The sequence below is a fragment of the Eubalaena glacialis genome, chromosome 15 (genome assembly GCF_028564815.1).
Source record: "Eubalaena glacialis isolate mEubGla1 chromosome 15, mEubGla1.1.hap2.+ XY, whole genome shotgun sequence".
NCBI lineage: Eukaryota > Metazoa > Chordata > Mammalia > Artiodactyla > Balaenidae > Eubalaena > Eubalaena glacialis.
Window position 1 is genome coordinate 85,676,361 of NC_083730.1, and position 19,980 is coordinate 85,696,340.

Sequence of the window (19,980 nt, forward strand, 5' to 3'; positions counted from 1 at the left end):
CCGGGGGCGCGCGGCGGGCGTGACCACGCCCCTTACGTCTGGACGCTGGGTCGCCTCGGGAGGCTCAGTATCGCCGCCCAGAAGGAAGGAGGGCGGTTGTGCTAGGAGCTGCTATGGTGCTGAATTCTCCTGCAGAGCCGACCCAGACGCGGCGGTCGCGGCCATGAAGGTGAGGGGCCGGTGGGGCCGGGCAGTCCCTCCTCTCCTCTCCTATCCGGCCAGTGCGCCCGAAGTGCCTTCCTTTCGCCTCAGCGGTTACCCTGCCGGCACCTCGGAGAGCTCCGCGGAGGGGTGTCCCCCGCCGGCTTCTGGGGCCCTGACCCGCAGGGCGGATGTCGTGGGCTCCCGGACGTTTCCAACTCCCACAGCGCCTCCGTCAGCGAGCCCGAGGCCGGGGGAGAGGCCGGGCCCGCCCGCACTCACGCCTGGTGGGCCCCTCTCCGCGCTGGGCCCTGTCCGCGTCCTCGGGGGCCGGAGGCAGACCCCCTGGTGCTCGCCTCACCCTCCGTGCCTTTGCCCACAGCGTGCCCTCTCCCGCCCCGAGTCCTTGAACTGACCCAAATGTCGGGAGCACCACGGGACTGTCGCAGGACGGAAACTGCAGGACGAAGGGAAAAGGAGTTGTGCGGGGAGTCGTGAGGCTGGGGCCCGGCTAACTGGTTAGAAATGTCTCGGGGCGGGGATCCCACCCTGAAGGATCTGTTTGCAGGCTTAACACTGGGGCCGTGACCTAGAGCTCTTAGCAAACCCGTTGTGTCTCCATCGCCGCTAGGTACGCAGCAAGTAATTTGACAGCTTGAGTCTTCAAGGTGGGTGTGAGAGCGTGGGAGCATCACTGAGTGAGAAGTTTAAGGAAGAGGGGGGAGGGGGGAGGTTCTGGCCTACTTTTGGGAGCTGATTCTCTCAACTTGATCGCTGAGAGTTCTAAAGAGCTCTGGGTACAACAATCAATTCACGTATTGATTCAAACCAAGTGGGATGAGTCATAAGGTGATACTCTTTCAGACATAGATGATTTCATTAATCTCAGTGAAGAGGTGTGATTGGCGTGGGTAAGAAAAATAACAGAGTGAACTGCTAGCTTAAAACTCTACCTTCACAAAGCCCCAAGAAGATGTTTTGTTGAGCATTTCCTATGTGTTAGCTAAGAGGGATATATCATGCATAGAAGTAATTCAAAATACAATCCCACCCTTTAGGAGTTTGCCAACCAAAAGAGAAGAGACATTCTCAAGAAACCACATCATGAGGCAGAATTTGATGTAAGGTATCAAAAAAATACAAAACCCTCAGGAGCAAGAAAGGATTTTTTCTGGCTGTAGGAAGCAAGGAAGATTTTTGGAATAGGTAACTTCTGAACTGGGTTTAAAGTATGAGGATATTCAAAGAGCTTATTTTTTAACTTCCCAGTTCAGCTATAAAATATTTCAACTTAGAATACCTCTTAAAATATCTAAAACTAGCTTTCTTTCCTGAAAACCATCATCCCGCTCTGTGTTAAGATCCAAAAACAAATAAGGGATCTTTATACATAATGCCTCAAAGAATGTCAGTACCTTTATTAGTAAATATTAAATTTGTGACCCATCAAGAAACAAGGTGTAGAAGGAGAGAGAGAATTAGGGGCAAGTACAGTGTTGAAATTTTTTCAGAAGTGTTTTTGAATTTAGGTGGAGGATACTGCTTTCTGAGTTGAAATTTTAGGAACAAAGTTGGATGGGATTTGAAAATATAAAAAGGTATATTTTATGAAACAAAATGCAGACCTAAATAGACATCAGTCTGAACAAGATGACAATTATGAAGATACTGCTTTTCATTTAAGTTTTTGTGAAAACTGGATTCACAAAATTTAGGATTGGGGCTATTTATTAACTTTGTTTCATATTGAAATTGTCTAATTTTGCAGTATCATCTATAGATTTCTGGGCAGGGGCATTGATTCCTGATGTCATGGAATTCTAACATGTGAATGTTCATCTAAGCAAGTATTAAAATTAAAATTTCAGTGGAATTAAAATTAATTTAAAAGCCAAGCAATCAGATAAGTACATCTTCACACAAACCCAGGAGCAGGAGCTGATTTTAGTATATGTGTAGAATGGGTATTTTCTTTACTTTCTTCCTTTAATTTTTTTTGTCTTTTTTTGTTATTGTTTAGAAACTGTTGTTTTGAAATAGGTTTGTCTCAAAGATTCAAGTAACCGTTTTACCTTAGAGTAGCATCTAATTAACTTCCTATAAAGGATTTTAAAAAAAATCCAAATTAGTGTCTTATGTTAATTTGATTTAATCTCCTTCCTGTTTTCCCATATTTATATTGATCTCACACTTAATTGTACTAATCATGTTCATTCTTCCAAGCTCAAAACGAGACATCAAGAAGAAAGTAATCTGTTTAACATAATTTCCTTTTCCTTTTTTTTTTTTCTCTTTTCTCTGAAAGGTGGGGGAGTGGTGCTAAGGGTCAAGTATACTGTTTTGTTTTTTAATTTTATTTATTTATTTTTGGCTGCGTTGGGTTTTTGTTGCTGTGTGCAGGCTTTCTCTAGTTGCGGCGAGCAGGGGCTCTTCTTTGTTGCGGCACGCGGGCTTCAGTAGTTGTGGCACATGGGCTCAGTAGTTGTGGTGCACGGGCTTAGTTGCTCCGCGGCATGTGGGATCTTCCCAGACCGTGGATCGAACCCGTGTCCCTTGCATTGGCAGGCGGATTCTTAACCACTGCGCCACCAGGGAAGTCCCAAGTACACTGTTTTAAGAAAAGAAAACAAAACCCAAACATGAAGAAGATAACATTTGTGATCTCCAGAACACGTTATTTGTAAAAATCAATCAATTTGGCCAAATGTCTTACCTAAAAATATTACATTTTTAAGATTAGCATTTGTTTTTGCATCCTGCTTAATGTCCAAATGGTATGAGAGAAAGATCTTAGGATGTAGAATTTCCTCCTTTGTGGTATATAGCCTGATATTTAGTCATTAAGATCGCAGAGTTCCTGGTGTATTATATTTCAGTTGAAGCAGCAGTTTCAGTAAGAAATCCTTTCCCTTTTTAAGGAACTGTTGCTCCAGTGGCTCTAAATAGGGTAAAGATTTTTGCTTATTATCTTAATTGTTTCTTCTGGTTTGCTTTAATTTCTGTAGGGAAGTTTAACCTAATTGAAATTTAAACTGTAAAACTTACTCTCTTATATCACTGGTACTGAGATTTGAAACATCTTTTCATATTGTTTAACACAAGGACATTGAGTTTTAGCAAACTGAAGGTGTTCAGAGTTTAAAGACAAAGCTTGTGGTGATTGAGTTCTCTGAAGAAGCTTCCACTGGTGGAAGAACTGAATCCCTGCCTGGTCCTTGTAGCTTCTTACAGCATCCAAGAAAATTAATGTTCTTGAAATTGAAACTTCTAGGTTTATCCTTAAAATAACTGTGTAAAATATTACCATATTTAATTTAGAGTTGAGGCAAGCAACTCTTAGGAGCTGGCATTATGATTACTGCTGTTTACCTAGTTTAATCAAAAGCAAATGATTTAGACTATGATCATTTAGTTTTTTGCTGTTTTCAAACCCATCAACTTCCCTACTCCCCCTTCTCTCTCTCTCTCTCTCTCTCTCTCTTTCTCTCTGGCTGTCATTTAATCTTCATGGAAATCACTACAGCTTTTCTTAGTCTTCATTCTAGTTTGCCTGGCTACTATTACATTTGGTGGAATCATTAAAAGGGATCACATCTTGATGTAGTTTAGAATAGGATTCAAAGTTTGTAGTAAACTTTTTGTTAATTCTGTAAGTTGAGCATTTTGGAAGTCTCCCCGCCCCAACCCCCAGATATTCTAAAAAGCGCATTAGATCTCACACAGACACACACACGCACAATCAAAGACAGCTGAACCTTGAGCCATTTGAAGACTGGCACTCTGCCAAAAAGAAGGCTGGGCTACTGCTCTTGCAAAGAAAGAACACATTCCCTCTTGCTTTTGTTGACTGAAATGATGATTCAGAATGGGCCTCTATTGTGTGAATCTGACCGAGGAACCCAAGAGAGTGCTTAAAAAATTGGTGGTCTGCTATTGTGGAAATAAGTGTCACAGCACTGGAAACTGTCAGTCCCACTCTCCTGCCAAGTGTTTACATTTGTGGGTCACAGCCCCCTCCCCTCCTCTATACTTCTACAGAGGGGAGGGAATTTCTAATTCATTTTTTAGGAAGGAACAATACAGAAGGAACACGTTCAGCCTTTCTGCTACTAGAGAATGAAGAGGAACTTTTATGTTGGTGATTTTAGCAAAGGAGCTGAACATGCTTGCCTCTGTACTTTTCTGGGACCTTCTCAGATCTATCTTCCTGTGGGTAGGGAAGGGACTCTGGTCAACTAGATGGTAAGCTGCTGTTGGTCAGCTGTGCTGGTGGCTGGGTGGCATGTTATCAAGACCAGTTGGCTGCAGAGCTAAAGTCATGTTCTCCAATTGGTGTTACCAGTAAAAAAGCAAATATTTAAATTTGTTTGTCTTATTTCTTTACTCAGTTTTAAAATGGGAGTGAGAAAAAAAGGTAGTGTTATTGGCTCCCTAAAATCTTAGTGCACTGTCTTTGAAAAAAACATGAGAACTGGCATTGGATACCAGAATAACATGAAGAGATCTAGGTGTCTGGGGCAGCCCAAACAGGAGGCTTTAGAATTTAATTTCTTACTGTGGGCCATATAAGTTTTTAATATGAGATCTGGTTCTTAATTGATGCCAGGCAGGCCATGGTTCCATGGCTAATCTACTCAGGAACAATTTTAGTCTGAGAGGGTGTGTAGGAAAGGGATTAGGTTTATCAAGAAAAAGTCATTTATTTTCAGTAGTCATTGATGGCTAGAAAGTCAACTACAAACACAGCTAAATTCTCTGAACTAGGAGTTTTGTATCAGATGTAAGTAGATGGTTGCCTTATTCGGTTATTCTCTATGTTGTTTTTGAACTATATTCATGGTCAAGAGAGGAAATGTAGCCATCTTTACATCCTTCTCACCTCTTGGATTCATGTGGTTTAGTCTGTAGAGTCCTGCTGTCAACGATGGTCCCAAGTAGGGTTTAGAATTGTTAGTCACATAAGCCCAGGTCATAGCAGAGATCCAGACTTTGGCTTTATTCGTGGAAGGGTAGTAGATTTTTTTTTTTTTTTTTTACAAAGCAAGCAACTGAAAGATGGATGGCGACCTTTATATAAGTAATACACCTCTTTCGAAGTGAGGCATAGCAACAACTCAGTGAATTTACTGCAAATCCAAAAACCAAAGGGCTGTGGTTTGTGTACTGTCTGCCTAGGAATTGGATTCACTCAGAAAATTTAGGAGGAAATGGAGTAGTTTGGAAAATATGCTTCTATCTTACTATCAAAAGGTGAGCAGAGTGTGAATAAAAGAAAAATAACGGAATGCAGGCTGATTAAACTGGCGGAAGATCTTAGAGGATAGGGACGACGGAAGTAGAGAGAACATGAACTTGGGTCTCTAAAGCTTTTAAGGGGAGGGTGCAAAAAGGGGAAGCTTTTTGGTTATGACCCTACCAGGTACGGTAACTGGGCTCTAAGGAAATATAACGAAGACAGAGAGTCAAGAGCTCAGAGAATAAATTCATGTTCGCCTCCCCACCCCTTTCCCAAGAGCACACATTCAATAAACTGTTGGGAAAACGCTCTCTTAAATTGTTCCTTAATTGCTTTTGTAGATTCTGTCACTTGAAAAATGGGACTGTTATATCAAGTATTAACAAATTTGGATAGATTTGAGAGGAGAAAGGTCAGTATAGGGCACTTCAAGCATTATTAGGTGAAGGGCAAGGTAATAGTTCTTAGATAGGGATCCCTGTGCCCTGAGGGACACGCAGAAGAAATTCAGGCAATTGGGACTTTAAGGGAAAGTGCAAGAAGATGAAACATACTAACAGGAGGCAGGGAGATGGACCCTAAGTTTGGAAGATTCATCTTCTGGGTGGATTCTTCAACTTGGAGGTGAAGAAGGACAAAAATAGTTTGCCAAATGGCTTTTTGACAGACCCAGAAATCACTGTCTTTCTCCCAGTATTGGAGAGTTCACCCAAGCAAATATGTAGAGGAATAAGTTAGGAAGTAAGAAATCTGGGCCAAAAAGCAAAGAGCAAATAAAATGAAGGAGGGCACCAAATTTCAGCTTAACTTGCAGGCTAATATGTGGTAAAGGAAAGGAACTGATTGGGGACTTCCCTGGAGGTCTAGTGGTTAAGACTCCGAGCTTCCACTGCAGGAAGGTTCGATCCCTGGTCGGGGAACTAAAACATGCGCGTGTGGTGCGGCCAAAAACATTTAAAAAAAAAAAAAAAAAGTTTTTTAAAAAAAAGGAAAGGAACTGATTTAAGAATCAGATTAAATTGTTAAAAACTCAGCTGAGGCTTTCTGAGCTAATCCTTTCTGAAAGGATTAGGGGAAACCAGAGTGGGAAAGGAAACACTAGAGGCAAATCCCACTACTTGGGGATGGGGGTGTGAAGGGGCGGTATGTACACAGGTAGTGAGGAGCACGTGGCGGAGATGTTGGTCCTAGAACTCTAGAGGCACAGGCTTCAGAAGTAACCACAGCCCCTTCCATTAGGGAATCTGAGTGATTGTCCAGCTGAAATGATGTAGGCAGAAAGGAGAAATCCCCTCGACCGAGCAGGTGTTAACCTTTTAACCTTGACTGTACATTCACATCACATGGGGAATTAAAAAAAATTCTGAGGCCCAGGTTGTACCCCAGACCTGTTAAATCAGAATCTTGGGGCTGGGACTCAGGCACCAGTATTTTTTAAGGCTCTCCTGGTGGGTCCAACCACTGTCTTTCTTTTTTTTTTTTTTTTTTTTCCGGCTGCGTTGGGTCTCCGTTGCTGCGCGTGGGCTTTCTCTGGTTGTGGCGAGCAGGGGCTACTCTTCGTTGAGGTGCGCAGGCTTCTCACTGTGGTGACTTCTCTTGTTGCAGAGCACGGGGTCTAGGTGCACGGGCTTCAGTAGTTGTGGCTCGCGGGCTCTAGAGCACAGGCTCCATAGTTGTGGCGCACGCGCTTAGTTGCTCCGCGGCATGTGAGATCTTCCCGGACCAGGGCTCGAACCCGTGTCTCCTGCATTGGCAGGCAGATTCTTTTTTTCTTTTTATTTTATATATTTATTTATTTTTGGCTGCGTTGGGTCTTCGTTGCTGTGCGCGGGCTTTCTCTAGTTGCGGCGAGCGGGGGCTACTCTGTTGCGGTGCGTGGGCTTCTCATTGCTGTGGCTTCTCTTGTTGCGGAGCATGGGCTCTAGGCGCACGGGCTTCAGTAGTTGTGGCGCACGGGCTTAGTTGCTCCATGGCATGTGGGATCTTCCCGGACCAGGGCTTGAACCTGTGTCCCCTGCATTGGCAGGCGGATTCTTAACCATTGCGCCACCAGGGAAGTCCAACCACTGTCTTAAGGGCAGTTTCACAGGCCTAGGCAGCTCCTTAGCAAGAGGCAGTGACAGCAGCCGCTGTGGTGCAGGACTAAAAGTACATGCTCCGAAGTTGGGGAGGTCGAATCACTAAAGAGATCACCTTCATTTCAGCACTGGGGTGCCAGAAAACACAGTCTTAATAGGGGAATGGAAATTAAGTTTTAAAAATATGCTGGATGGGAAAGAAAGGTACATCGAATAAAACTGGTGACTGGGGCTTCCACTTTGAAATTTCTGAACTCTTTCAAGAAAGGCTGGAGTGTTGCAAATGCTACTGTCAGAGGGTAACAGTATACACAGGTGGATTTACCCTTCAGTATGATGCTAGGAATATTCTCTTATTGGGAGATTATTCTCTTATTGGGAGATTTTGTCCAAAATTAAATTTACAGGACTAATGAGGCTGAAACAGATTTTTCAGTGTTTCTTTTTTCCCTCTGTTATGGTCTCTGGCTGATTTGTACCAAATATTAGGTTATACAACATGTTTTTGCCTGGGACAACACTTTGGGAGTTGACTTGGGCTTTGTTTTTTAATTTTTATTTTATAATGAAATGGCTGAAAGAAGATGGAAGCATTCTTTTCATTATTTTCCCTTCTGGGGAATGAAGAGGAAATTCCCTCCCCTTTATAGAAACATGAGGAATTGGATGAAATAGTTACCCTCCAATATTGATGTCTACAAAGAGATACACTTGTTTTCCCAAAACAAATCCTTCTATTCCCTTCACCAGAGCTGTGTATATTTTCAGCCTAGAATTTTAATGATCATACTCATTAACATGGTTTGAAAATTTGTATCCTTCCTTAACTCTCATTGTAAAACTGATTTCTGAGAGAAAGAACAAAATGTGTAACAGTGCTGCTTTTGAAAGGGAGTATCATTTGAGATTTTTGGCCTGCTAGGTTAGAATATTTTTTACCTTTATTACTCTTTATCTACAAGACACAATTTGAACTTAAAATTTAAGTTCAAAAATGAACAAAAAATTTAATTATGTTGCCTTTAAAGAGGTAACATAAAGAAACCTTTTACACAGTTATTTTACTTATTAGTCATAATTATGGAACTAGATGCTGGGGAGGAAAGAAGTTCTGTCCACAAGGAACTTTCACTGAAGTTGAGGAGACAACATCACCCAGGCATCAAAAGGGGGATAAAAGCTAAAAGCAATTTAATTGTTTAGTAGCTAGGTCAGCAGGAAGCTGAAGCTTCTCAAAAACTATACTTCTTTAAAGTCCTGGAATGAAAAAAGTTTCTCCTGGTGGTACTTTCTGTAGTTGAGGTATTCCCAAAAAAATATTATGCTCAAATTGAATTTTTAAAAACATTCTCAGTTGTTTTAAGAACTCACTGTTTAAAGCACTGTGGATGATTAATTTTTTTTAAAAATGGCACTGCGGATGAATCCTTTGCTAAGAGAACACTCACTTTAAATGAACTATTAGTAAATCTGGATTTTAAAAAATAAATTTATTTTATTTATTTTGATTTTGGCTGCGTTGGGTCTTCGTTGCTGCGCGCGGGCTTTCTCTAGTTGCGGTGAGCGGGGGCTACTCTTCGTTGTGGTGCGCAGGCTTCTCATTGCGGTGGCTTCTCTTGTTGCGGAGCCGGACTCTAGGCACCCGGGCTTCAGTAGTTGTGGCTCGCGGGCTCTAGAGCACAGGCTCAATAGTTGTGGCGCACGGGCTTAGTTGCTCCATAGCATGTGGGACCTTCCCGGACCAGGGCTTGAATTCGTGTCCCCTGCATTGGCAGGCGGATTCTTAACCACTGCGCCACCAGGGAAGCCCCTAAATCTGGATTTTTATGCCTTTATGTTTAAACAAACCATGGCTTAGACCCTGAGGTATATATTTATTTAAAGGTATAAACTATTAATAATAACTTAACCTGACTTTTAAAGACATCACTATTTCTTGAGAATTACAGGGTTTGAAGCCATGTAATACTTAAGTCTGTGACTCTGATGCTTAAGACTGTTTGAACCTATATTGTGGTTTCATATTACTTTACCTTCTCCTTTCCCTATATTTAATATAGCATATTACTTCTGGGTAGTAGCAAGAATGGCCTGATCCTTCTATACCATTCCAAATAGACTTTTTTTTTTTTGGCCGCGCCACGCGGCCTGTGGGATCACCGGGGATCAAACCTGCACCCCGTGCAGTGGAAGCATGGAGTTTTAACCGTTGGACTGCCAGGGAAGTCCCTCCAAATAGCCTTTATTTTTCTTTTTTAAAGAACTTGAGCTTTATGTATTTTTTTTTTAACTAAATTATTTTTGGCTTCGTTGGGTCTTCGTTGCTGCGCGCGGGCTTTCACTAGTTGTGGTGAGCGGGGGCTACTCTTTGTGGTGGGGCGCAGGCTTCTCATTGCGGTGGCTTCTCTTGTTGTGGAGCACGGGCTCTAGGCACGCGGGCTTCAGTAGTTGTGGCTCGCAGGCTCAGTAGCTGTGGCTTGCGGGCCCTAGAGCGCAGGCTCAGTAGTTGTGGCACACGGGCTTAGTTGCTCCGCGGAATGTGGGATCTTACTGAACCACAGCTCGAACCCGTGTCCCCTGCATTGGCAGGAGGATTCTTAGCCACTGCGCCACCAGGGAAGTCCCATTATTATTATTTTTTGATGTGGACCATCTCCAAAGTCTTTACTGAATTTGCTACAACATTGCTCCTGCTTCATGCCTTGGTCCCTTGGCCAAAAGGCATGTGGGATCCCAGCTCCCCAGCCAGAAATCGAACCCACACCCCCCGCACTGGAAGGCGAAGTCTCAACCACTGGACCGCCAGGGAAGTCCTTCCAAATAGCCTTTTAAGGTTGTTTAAAAAAAAATTTTTTTTAAGAGCTCATTGGACAAGCAGTAAATGTTTGACAGAATTAGATAATAAAATAAATGGAACAGTGCCTTTGTTATGCCCTTTTAACTAATAGGACCTCACCTACCTGGACTTCTATTACTTATCACATTATCTAGAGTCTAGAATATGCTTAAGAATTAGGACAAGGGGCAAAAGCTCATTGGTTCCAAACAGTGTAGCTTTATATTTTAAGCATGGGAAAATGCCTTGAGCCCTCACTGAAAATGTGTTTTTATATACACTTCTAACAAGCTTGGTTATCAGGTTTCTGAATGCAGTAAAAAAGGAGAGACAGGTTGTTAGAGGTAGATATAGTGATAGCAGTGGTGATTCACAGAAAGGGAAGAGATGAGAGAAAAAAACATAAAAGGCAGCATATTAGTTTCAAGCCACTTAGTGGAGTGGCAAATAGCCCTTACACCTCAAAACGTCATTATGTTTATCAAGTCATCAAAAATTGTGTTCAGTATTCTCAGTTTGCTTTTTTTTTTTTTTTTTTTTTTTTTTGGTTAACTTTGGGTTTGTTTATTTATTTATGGCTGTGTTGGGTCTTCGTTTCTGTGCGAGGGTTTTCTCTAGTTGCGGCAAGTGGGGGCCACTCTTCATCGCGGTGCGCGGGCCTCTCATTATCGCAGCCTCTCTTGTCGCGGAGCACAGGCTCCAGACGCGCAGGCTCAGTAGTTGTGGCTCACGGGCCTAGTTGCTCCGCGGCATGTGGGATCTTCCCAGACCAGGGCTCGAACCCGTGTCCCCTGCATTGGCAGGCAGATTCTTAACCACTGTGCCACCAGGGAAGCCCTCAGTTTGCTTTTTTAAAATATTTTCCTTAATGTTAAATTAATATATTCCTTATAAAGATTTGGAAAGCAGGGGAAAACTCCAGAAAACAAATTATACGAGATATACATGAAAACCTAGAGAGCACATCAGTTGGCATTTTGATGTTTTCCCAGTCATTTTTAAAAAAATCAAAAAAGTTTTCACATGCCATAGTTTATTATGCCCAGATACAAATAAGAGGACAGAAGTTTAATGAAATTAAGTAATTTGAATTTATATTCTTTCTGCTAAATGATAGCTGGGAAAATCTGCCTCAGCCTATAGAACGGTGCTGTAGTCACTAGTCTAAGGTTGCCAGATAGAATACAAGACACTCAGTTAAATTTGAATTTCAGATAAACAATGAACAGCTTTTTTTGGTGTAAGCATATCCCAAATATTGCACAGCACTTACTTCTATCTAGTCATTTTTCTTCTGTGTGCATGCACGTGTATCTCTAAGCGTATGTGTGTTTTTTGTTGTTTTTCTACGAAATTGGGTTCATGTTGTATCTTCTCCTTTTGTTAACAATATATCATGAGTATCACCAAAGCCAAATATTCTTTGTAAATACCAGAAAATTATCCACTTCCAAATAGCTTAAAATTTTGATGCTTAAAAGAATAATCTCGAAATTATTTAGGGCAAACGTGCCTCTCCAGAATGGCATTCCCCGAGAATCCCAGAGAGCCCAGGTTCCAATCAGCTTTAAACTGGTGCCTATTTTTGTTCCTTTTCAGGCGGGTGCCACGTCTATGTGGGCTTCATGCTGTGGGCTGCTGAATGAAGTCATGGGGACTGGAGCCGTCAGGGGCCAGCAGTCAGGATTTGCAGGAGGCACTGGTCCATTCAGATTTACACCGAACTCTGATTTTTCCACTTACCCACCAGCACCTACAGAAGGGCCTAATATAGTTTGCAAAGCCTGTGGACTTTCATTTTCAGTCTTTAGAAAGAAGGTGAGTTGGATGAAATGTTACATACAAAAAAAACACATGTATCAGAATTCTTGATTGTATGTTATTTTGAGTACTAATGAATATTCATTTCTTCTTATACAAATATCAAAAAGTTAGTCCTAATAACCATTTCCCATTTAGAAAAGTACTGAGTTGCAGAGACTGCATCACTGCTCAGGTTTTCTGACTAGACATTGTCACTTCTCATGTTGCTCAGCCATCCTTTCTCCTGGACTCTGACCTGTTCGTACACTTTGATTCTTATGTTCTGAAGCAAGAGATTTAATTAGTCTGCAATTTTGTTCAGAGAAGATTTACTATAACTTTGATCTCAAGTTTCAAAAAATGTATCCCCACCCACATTAACTCAAGTGAAGAAATGAGTATATTAACATTAGCTACTGTTTAAAGATTCAACATGCAAAATAACGGCTAAAACCGTTATTTTCTTTAGGACAGAAAGTTGTTCTTTCTGAGAACCATCATATTGCTGGGCCATCTCCCAGGCTTGTCAATTCAGTCCTTTGAAATACTTAACAAACAAGGTGTTAGCTTGTGGGAACAACGCCCGTGTCCCCTGCACTGGCAGGCTGATTCTTAACCACTGCGCCACCAGGGAAGCCCGCAGTCCCCCTTCTCTTTAAATGGGGAAATTTTCACATGGGCAGAGGGCAGGAAGAGAGTTTGTGGTTGTGCTCTCTGCTCCATGGGGTTCAAGTCAGCTCTGTTTTGCTGATTACGTTTGCCCAAAGGGGTGGAAAGGTTTTAATTCATTAACACAAGAGTATGTTTTTCTTAAAGGTCTGTATTTGAACTTCTGTGAATCCAAACTGCCTCAGCAGTGACTGTTTTGATTTTCACCGCTTTTAGAACACGAAAATGCCCATGGGTCTGGTGCCATGGGGGACTTCATAAGACTTCATAAGAACTAAAATTTAATTTTAATAGAAGGCAAAAGGAAAACTAGTGCTTTCACAGTGGCTTATATCTGGCTTATATTTAAAGCATCATTAAATGCTTCTTTCCTATCTGTTTCTTCAGCATGTATGTTGTGACTGCAAGAAAGATTTTTGCTCCGTTTGTTCGATCTTACAAGAAAATCTCCGTAGATGTTCCACTTGTCACTTATTACAAGAGACAGCCTTTCAGCGCCCTCAGTTAATGCGACTGAAAGTGAAGGATCTACGGCAGTATCTCATTCTTAGAAACATACCAATCGATACCTGTCGAGAGAAAGAAGACTTGGTAGATCTGGTACTGTGTCACCGTGGGCTGGGCTCTGAGGACAACCTGGACACGAGCAGTCTGAATTCCTCAAGGTCCCAGACTTCTAGCTTTTTTACACATTCATTTTTTTCAAACTATACAGCCCCATCTGCTACCGTGTCTTCCTTTCAGGGAGAGCTTATGGGTGGAGACCGGACCTTAGGATCTGGAGTACTGGCACAGGTACGAGGGTGTAATTACCCTGAGGGCCTGGCATGTTGTCTGCTTTCGGCCAATATGGAGGGGGCTTTAGGGCTGAAGACTCCTTGCTGAGCCGGGGTTCCACGTGCTGCTGAACTCTGCACTTGCAGGCTCTCCTGATGTGAGGCTCCAAGCTCAGATGCTGCCTGAAGGGCCCAAAAAGAGCTCATCAGTCTCTTGACCTTAGTTACCTCAGTTTCCCTGTCTTATATAGTTAAATACTAGCTGTCGAAATAATGACCGTCAAATGTAGCATATAAACGTTTGCAGGACTATTTGTGTGTCAATGACCATGGAAACTATAAGTTAACCTAATGCCCAGTTGCCTTGCTACCATAAAATTGTTCTAATTTAGATATTGGGAAACAGCCATCTGAATTAGTGACAGGATATGGTTATTTACTCATTGCAAAGAAACGCCAGTGCAGAATGTTGTCCCAGTGAGGTCCTTGGGCATACTAATTGAATAACATGCCAAGTCTTGTAATTAATACACAATTTGTATATACGAATGATTCTAAAATGCTGAAAGAATTGTTTTGAACATTTATTTCCACATTTAATTTTCTCCTCTGAGGAAAGAGGTTAGAAGCAGAGGGAAATGTGGTCTAGTTGCTTTCTAAATAGACATCAATTAGATAAGCCCAAGCTAGGAGTTTTATTATTTTCCCAAATGGCAGCTGGCATAATTATGATGCAAAGATAAGACACATCTGACTTTTGTGTCACTTTTGGGTATATGACACCACTTGGGAGATGTGGGTCTTTGGATGATACAATATGGTGTTTGTGAACTAGTGGGGTAGAATACTTGAAATTGGGCATTGTCCTAGGCTTTCTGTTCTCCTTAAAGAAAAGAGTATCTGATGGTTGAGGAATTTCTGAAAACTAGAAATAGCATCAACCATCAGTGAATTAGTCTAGAAAGCATCGTTTGGAATTAGAATGTCTAAGCATGAGGTAGTAGGATTGAGATCTTTGAAATCGAATACCCTTGACACTAGGGCTGATCTTAGAGCTTTAGTTTCTACCTGCATCTTAGAGGCTCCAGTTAAACCAGCCAGCTGCAGGTCCTTTGCTAAGGACACAGTGCAATTCCATACACTTTTGGCTTTGACATTCTGTGATGGGACCTTCTTAACTTCTGGGGAGTTAATACTATGGTTAGATTTTACAAATTCACACACACATAGGAATTTGACTTTTGAGATAACTATGGAAGGTAAATTGTTTATGGAATCATGTGGTGCCCAACTCCTTGGGAGGGGCAGCAGCACTCAGGATCCTAGGAAGGTGTGGAGTATGCCAGGTATTAGGGTCATTCTTGGGGAGGATCTATCGGAAGGGTTTTCTCCAGTGATAAATATGGGTTGGTACCATTAGGAAAATGATTCCTGACCTAATATGCATTATGTGTGCAGGTGCGAAGTGAAATAGCTTCAGCAAACACAGAAGATGATGAAGAAGATGATGATGACGACGACGACGATGACGAGGATGAAGAAAACTTGGAGGAGCGGGTGAGACTGCCTATAAAATTTGGTTTCCCTGACACGTCACCTTGGTAGGCAGGGAAAATGCCCATGTGGACTGTCGCTAGATTAGCACAGGATGTTTCTTCTGGTTTGAATGCAGCGCAATATATAAAACACTTCAAGAACCGGTGAGAAGTCTGGGGAGAATATCCAGGGCCAGTGATGACTGTAGGGTGAAGGCAGCATGCTATTTTCCTTGCTGGATTTGCAGGAACAGAGGTAATGGACACACTCTGTGATTTCAGACATCTGGCCTCGCTAAGAAGAGAGTGAGAGCTTCTCTGTCTGACCTGTCAAGCCTTGAAGACGTGGAAGGGATGAGTGTGCGCCAGCTCAAGGAAATCCTGGCTCGGAATTTTGTCAACTATTCTGGCTGTTGTGAAAAATGGGAGCTAGTAGAGAAAGTAAACCGGTTATACAAAGAGAATGAAGAAAATCAAAAGTCATGTAGGTTTATTTTTCCTTTGTTTCCCTGTAGTAGCTTTCTTTAGGCCTTTAAAAACTGGCCTGTTTCTGTCAGTTAAGTGCACTTTATTTTTGAGAAACCTATGTATCCTTTTATTGAGTGTGAATTAGTTATATAAACCTGCTTATAGATCTGTTAAGCAGTAAGTTCATTATGTGATGTTGGCTTTGAGATCACCATTGCCAATGAGTTAGATAATCTTTTGTTGAGTCTGGTTTTTCTGGTCATAATTTGTTAGAACTCTAATGAAACTCCTTGTATCTAAAAAAGGCTTGTTTTCTCACTAACCTGTCTGGCAGGCCAGTACTTAGGATTTAAAAGCTACCACTGAGATAATCAAACAGTGGGGGGAAAAAATTCCCTAGAGCCAAGATGTTAAGTAGTTCTTAACATCAAGTATCAGTAGGTTTCTTTGTTAAGTCACGAAAAGCTAAGGTTAAGAACTTCTGAACTATTTATTGATGGAGCATGGAGCAGAAATCCTCAGCTGGTAACAGGGCCAAGCCACAGAGCATTTATAGGCAAGAAAAAAGAATTCAGTGGTGTTCAGACTGACAAATATTATGTTCTTATCTAGAAAACAGTCCTCCCATCATTAACGTGTATCATCTTGAGTTTTTTTCTTTAAAACCTGGTTATAATACAGCATTTGTTGATAAACAGGTTTATGCCCAGAATATGCAGATAGTATTTTGGCACACCTATTTCTTTTCTTTCTTTTTTTTTTAAAATTATTTATTTTTGGCTGTGTTGGGTCTTTGTTGCTGTGCACGGGCTTTCACTAGTTGTGGAGAGCGCGGGCTTCTCACTGTGGTGGCTTCTCTCGTTGCGGAGCACGGGCTCTAGGTACGTGGGCTTCAGTAGTTGTGGCACACGGGCTTAGTTGCTCTGAGGCATGTGGGATCCTCCTGGACCAGGGCTCAAACCCGTGTCCCCTGCATTGGCAGGCGGATTCTTAACCACTGCGCCAACAAGGAAGTCCCACACCTACTTCAAAGATGATGCAACAGTAGCAGATACAGGCATCTTAATCATTGGAGCCTACAGAGGCTCATCTGTTATCTTATTCACGGATCCTTTCTCCCCACTTTCCAGTAATGGTATGGGCCATGAACTAGGACCCCAGATGACGAGATTCTCTTGACACGACAGTGTTTATTTCCTTAAATCCAGGGACTATTGGCTTTTCAAGCTTGAATTCCTGTTTGGTTCTTTCTAACCTTCTTCATGATTCCCATTAATCCCTTCTGTGACCTGTAGAAAGGGAAGCCTCACTGTCCATAGCTCTATGGCCAAATCTCAGGCTGCAATGAACTTTTTAAACTCATCTGAACCTTTCTTATTCAGAACCAGACGTCCCATGCCTTTTGAGTTAGACAGACTCCCAACAGTACCATCGTAGCCAGAAACACAGATGAATTTTGAGATGATTCCAAGGCTCAGGGGGTGCCGTCCCTCAACTACAGGCTACTTGATGTATGACTCTATAACTTTCCCGTCGGTGTAGAAATAAAGCTCCTCCTCCTCCTAAGATGAGGCTCTGGAGCCTGTGACTTTCCCAAGGCCACACAGTTGGGCTGGAAATTCGAATCGTGTTCTGACTCTGAGGCCCGTGTGTAGGACAGCCTAGGGCTTCTTCATTTTTATTTATAGAAGCAAGCTATCACAAAAACCTTGTATTATATACAGATGTAAAATAGAATTAAATAGGGGCGGGGGTGGGAAAAAAAATTAAATAGCTAACATGTGTTAGGCACTTCATCCCTGGTCCTAAGATAAGTATTTCTCATTTATTCTTCACAAAACCCTACGAGGGGTAATTATTGCCATTTCTAGTGGAAGGAACCGATGTGCCGAGAAGCGGGGACTATTTCTCTTACAGTGGGGTCACTGTGGGTCACTCAGAGGCCGTGCCCGCAGCCCCAGCTCTCTGTTGCCTTTCAGATGGCGAGCGGCTGCAGCTGCAGGACGAGGAGGACGACAGCCTGTGCCGGATCTGCATGGACGCCATCATCGACTGCGTCCTGCTCGAGTGCGGGCACATGGTCACCTGCACCAAGTGCGGCAAGCGCATGAGCGAGTGTCCCATCTGCCGGCAGTACGTGGTGCGCGCCGTGCACGTGTTCAAGTCCTGAAGCCGAGGACCCCCCAGGCTCGAGCCCAGACGTTTCAGTGCACAGAAGGGACTGGAAACTTCCTGTTCAAAATTTGAAGCTATTTTTTAAAATTATTTTCACAACTAACTGGGGACGGGAAAGATTCATCCTAAGTTGCAGCAACACTGGTCCATGCCGTATGCCTGTCAGCTGGAGGACTGGCTCAGTTTCCCAGTTTCTGCTGGGCTTCTTCACACATCTCTGATTACTAATCGCAGAAGTCAGACTGCTTATGGCATCAGCTACTGTTCTCTTTGGAGGACATTTATCCTGTTCTCTTATTTCTCCTTCATCCTATTTTTAACTTTAACTACTCAGATGTTTGAAACTTCTGCTCTCTTTGGATGAGGTCACTGTCTGCAAATGGCCGACATGGTACACGCTCAACAGGGGCACCTCTGAATGTTCATTTTATTAGTCATGTATATTTTAAATGCTACTATTTGATGAATGTAATTTTCCACATTGTTGCTATTTCTGCGTTTAAACGTAATTGGGAACAACTGACATTCTATAGTCAACTGCCAGGGCCTGAGACTAAACATGTCCATTTTTGTTCAGGTACAGCTTTTTATAGCGAGGGCTGCATCTAGCTTCCTTCATTAGAGAAGTGTGTGTGTTAAATTCTTTATTAACGTGTAATCAGTTTACACCGTTTCATATAGTGAAAGTGTATTTTCAGTGCTACCCACTAGCTAGTTTGAACTTTAGGAATAAAATTAGGTTTTAAAAAATGCTTTTGTTTACATTTGTCCTGGTCAGTTCCTAATTTACTTCGGTACAGCATGAATGGGTGTCCAGGCCTGGTCTAGCACATTCTTCATGAGAGAAAGGAGCACCTTCAAAGGTGTCGTACCTGTCTACCTTGGCTGCTAATTTACCAGTAAATTTAACTACATGTTTGCCACATACTGTGACCAGGTATTGTGCCAGGTGCTTTATGGTTACCTCCAGCATTCTGAAATAGATATTGCCTCACGTCACAAATGGGGAACTTGATATCTGAGAAGTTAAAGAACTTGTCGAAAATCTCACAGTTAAAAAGTCACCATAGGGAATTCCCTGGCGGTCCAGTGGTTAGGACTCTACGCTCTCACTGCTGAGGGCACCGGTTCAATCCCTGGTCAGGGAACTATAAGCCGTGTGGTGCAGCCAAAAAAAAAAGTCACCACATCAGAATTTGAACCTAGCTCTGATGACAGTGTTTTTTTCTTAACTCTTCTAATACCACAACTGAGAAACCTGAGACATTAGCTTATGCTAAAAGGTTCTTGGGACATTAATGATCTGAAATCTCTTTTCTTTTAGGTCCAGCTCTAATCAGGGTGGTTTTTTGGTTTAGTTGAGACCAACTGTGGATTCATTCCCACGGCTTGTGGGCAGGTATGTTTTTAGGAAACTACGTAACTTCTTGGCTGAGTCCTGTAGGTTTTTTATCTTTTGACTCTGCAGTGGATAACACATGCCTTCAGGTGCTCAGGATCCAGAAGTCAATCAACAAGACCTGAAAATTACAGCAAAGGAGGTAAACAGTCTTGCCCCGCTGTGCTTAAGGCAGAAAGTTTGGCTAGCTGTGAAAAAAAAGTTGCCTTTCTACGTTTTCTGGTTTTGAGTGTCAGAGCATGTAAATCAAAGCCTTGTGGATATTCTCAAATACCCTTCTCCTGTGCTTGCCTGAAGAGCCCAGGGTGGGTACTGGCTACAGTTCACATGGACAGTAAAAGCTCAGCCCCTGCTGAAGCTTTAGGAGCACTTAGTCTGTACTTCTCGTGAGACAGTGAACTCCAGAAGTTCAACGTTCCCCACAAATCCCTAAATTGGTGGAGAGAAGTCTTCAAATCCAGGCCAGTGGGTGATGGTAAACACACCGAAATAGAAGCTGAGCAGCAGGTGTTGGTGTATCTTAAATTAGAAAATTGAGATTTATTTGCTCATAGTCTCAGCTTAGAACAGCTTGTTTACTGTTTCTTTTGGGACTTATCTATAGTTTCAGGTGCTTGTTTCAGCAGTGAACAAAAACTCTTAATGGTGGATCTTCTTAGGTAGCATTTTGAAATAACCTTGGCTCAGTGAGAAGCCAACAAATTTTTAGCCTAATAGGCTCAACACTTGGAATAACTGAATTGCAAGGGACTAACTTATCTGGCAGAGGGCAAACATTCCTCCCTGGAATCTGCATTTTCTAGCTGCATGCCATGCCTCTTTAATTTTCTGAATAGGTCATCTATCATATGGATAAAATTCTGG

At 42.4% G+C, this 19,980-nt stretch overlaps 1 protein-coding gene across 3 annotated transcripts; it reads left to right on the forward strand.

Annotated features, from left to right (window-relative positions):
• The first annotated feature begins 72 nt into the window (after nt 1-72).
• RNF34 (ring finger protein 34) lies at nt 73-18,412 on the forward strand. 3 transcript variants are annotated; one of them, XM_061169717.1, is made up of 7 exons: nt 73-169; nt 11,891-12,109; nt 13,151-13,363; nt 13,508-13,558; nt 14,998-15,096; nt 15,357-15,558; nt 17,522-18,412. In XM_061169717.1, the coding sequence occupies exons 1-7, from the start codon at nt 164-166 to the stop codon at nt 17,710-17,712; spliced, it is 981 nt and encodes a 326-aa protein (XP_061025700.1). In that variant the 5' UTR covers nt 73-163; the 3' UTR covers nt 17,713-18,412. The 3 variants fall into 3 exon arrangements, with proteins under 3 accessions (XP_061025700.1, XP_061025699.1, XP_061025701.1); XM_061169716.1 differs by having other exon boundaries at nt 13,151-13,558; XM_061169718.1 differs by lacking the exon at nt 13,151-13,363.
• Nucleotides 18,413-19,980: the final 1,568 nt, after the last annotated feature.

Bases quoted from the DNA above. Each gene is read 5' to 3' on its own strand.
- RNF34 (XM_061169716.1), top strand. The intron at 15,097-15,356 runs GTGAGACTGCCT...CTGTGATTTCAG, and splicing joins AAGAAAACTTGGAGGAGCGG to ACATCTGGCCTCGCTAAGAA. The intron at 15,559-17,521 runs GTAGGTTTATTT...GTTGCCTTTCAG, and splicing joins TGAAGAAAATCAAAAGTCAT to ATGGCGAGCGGCTGCAGCTG.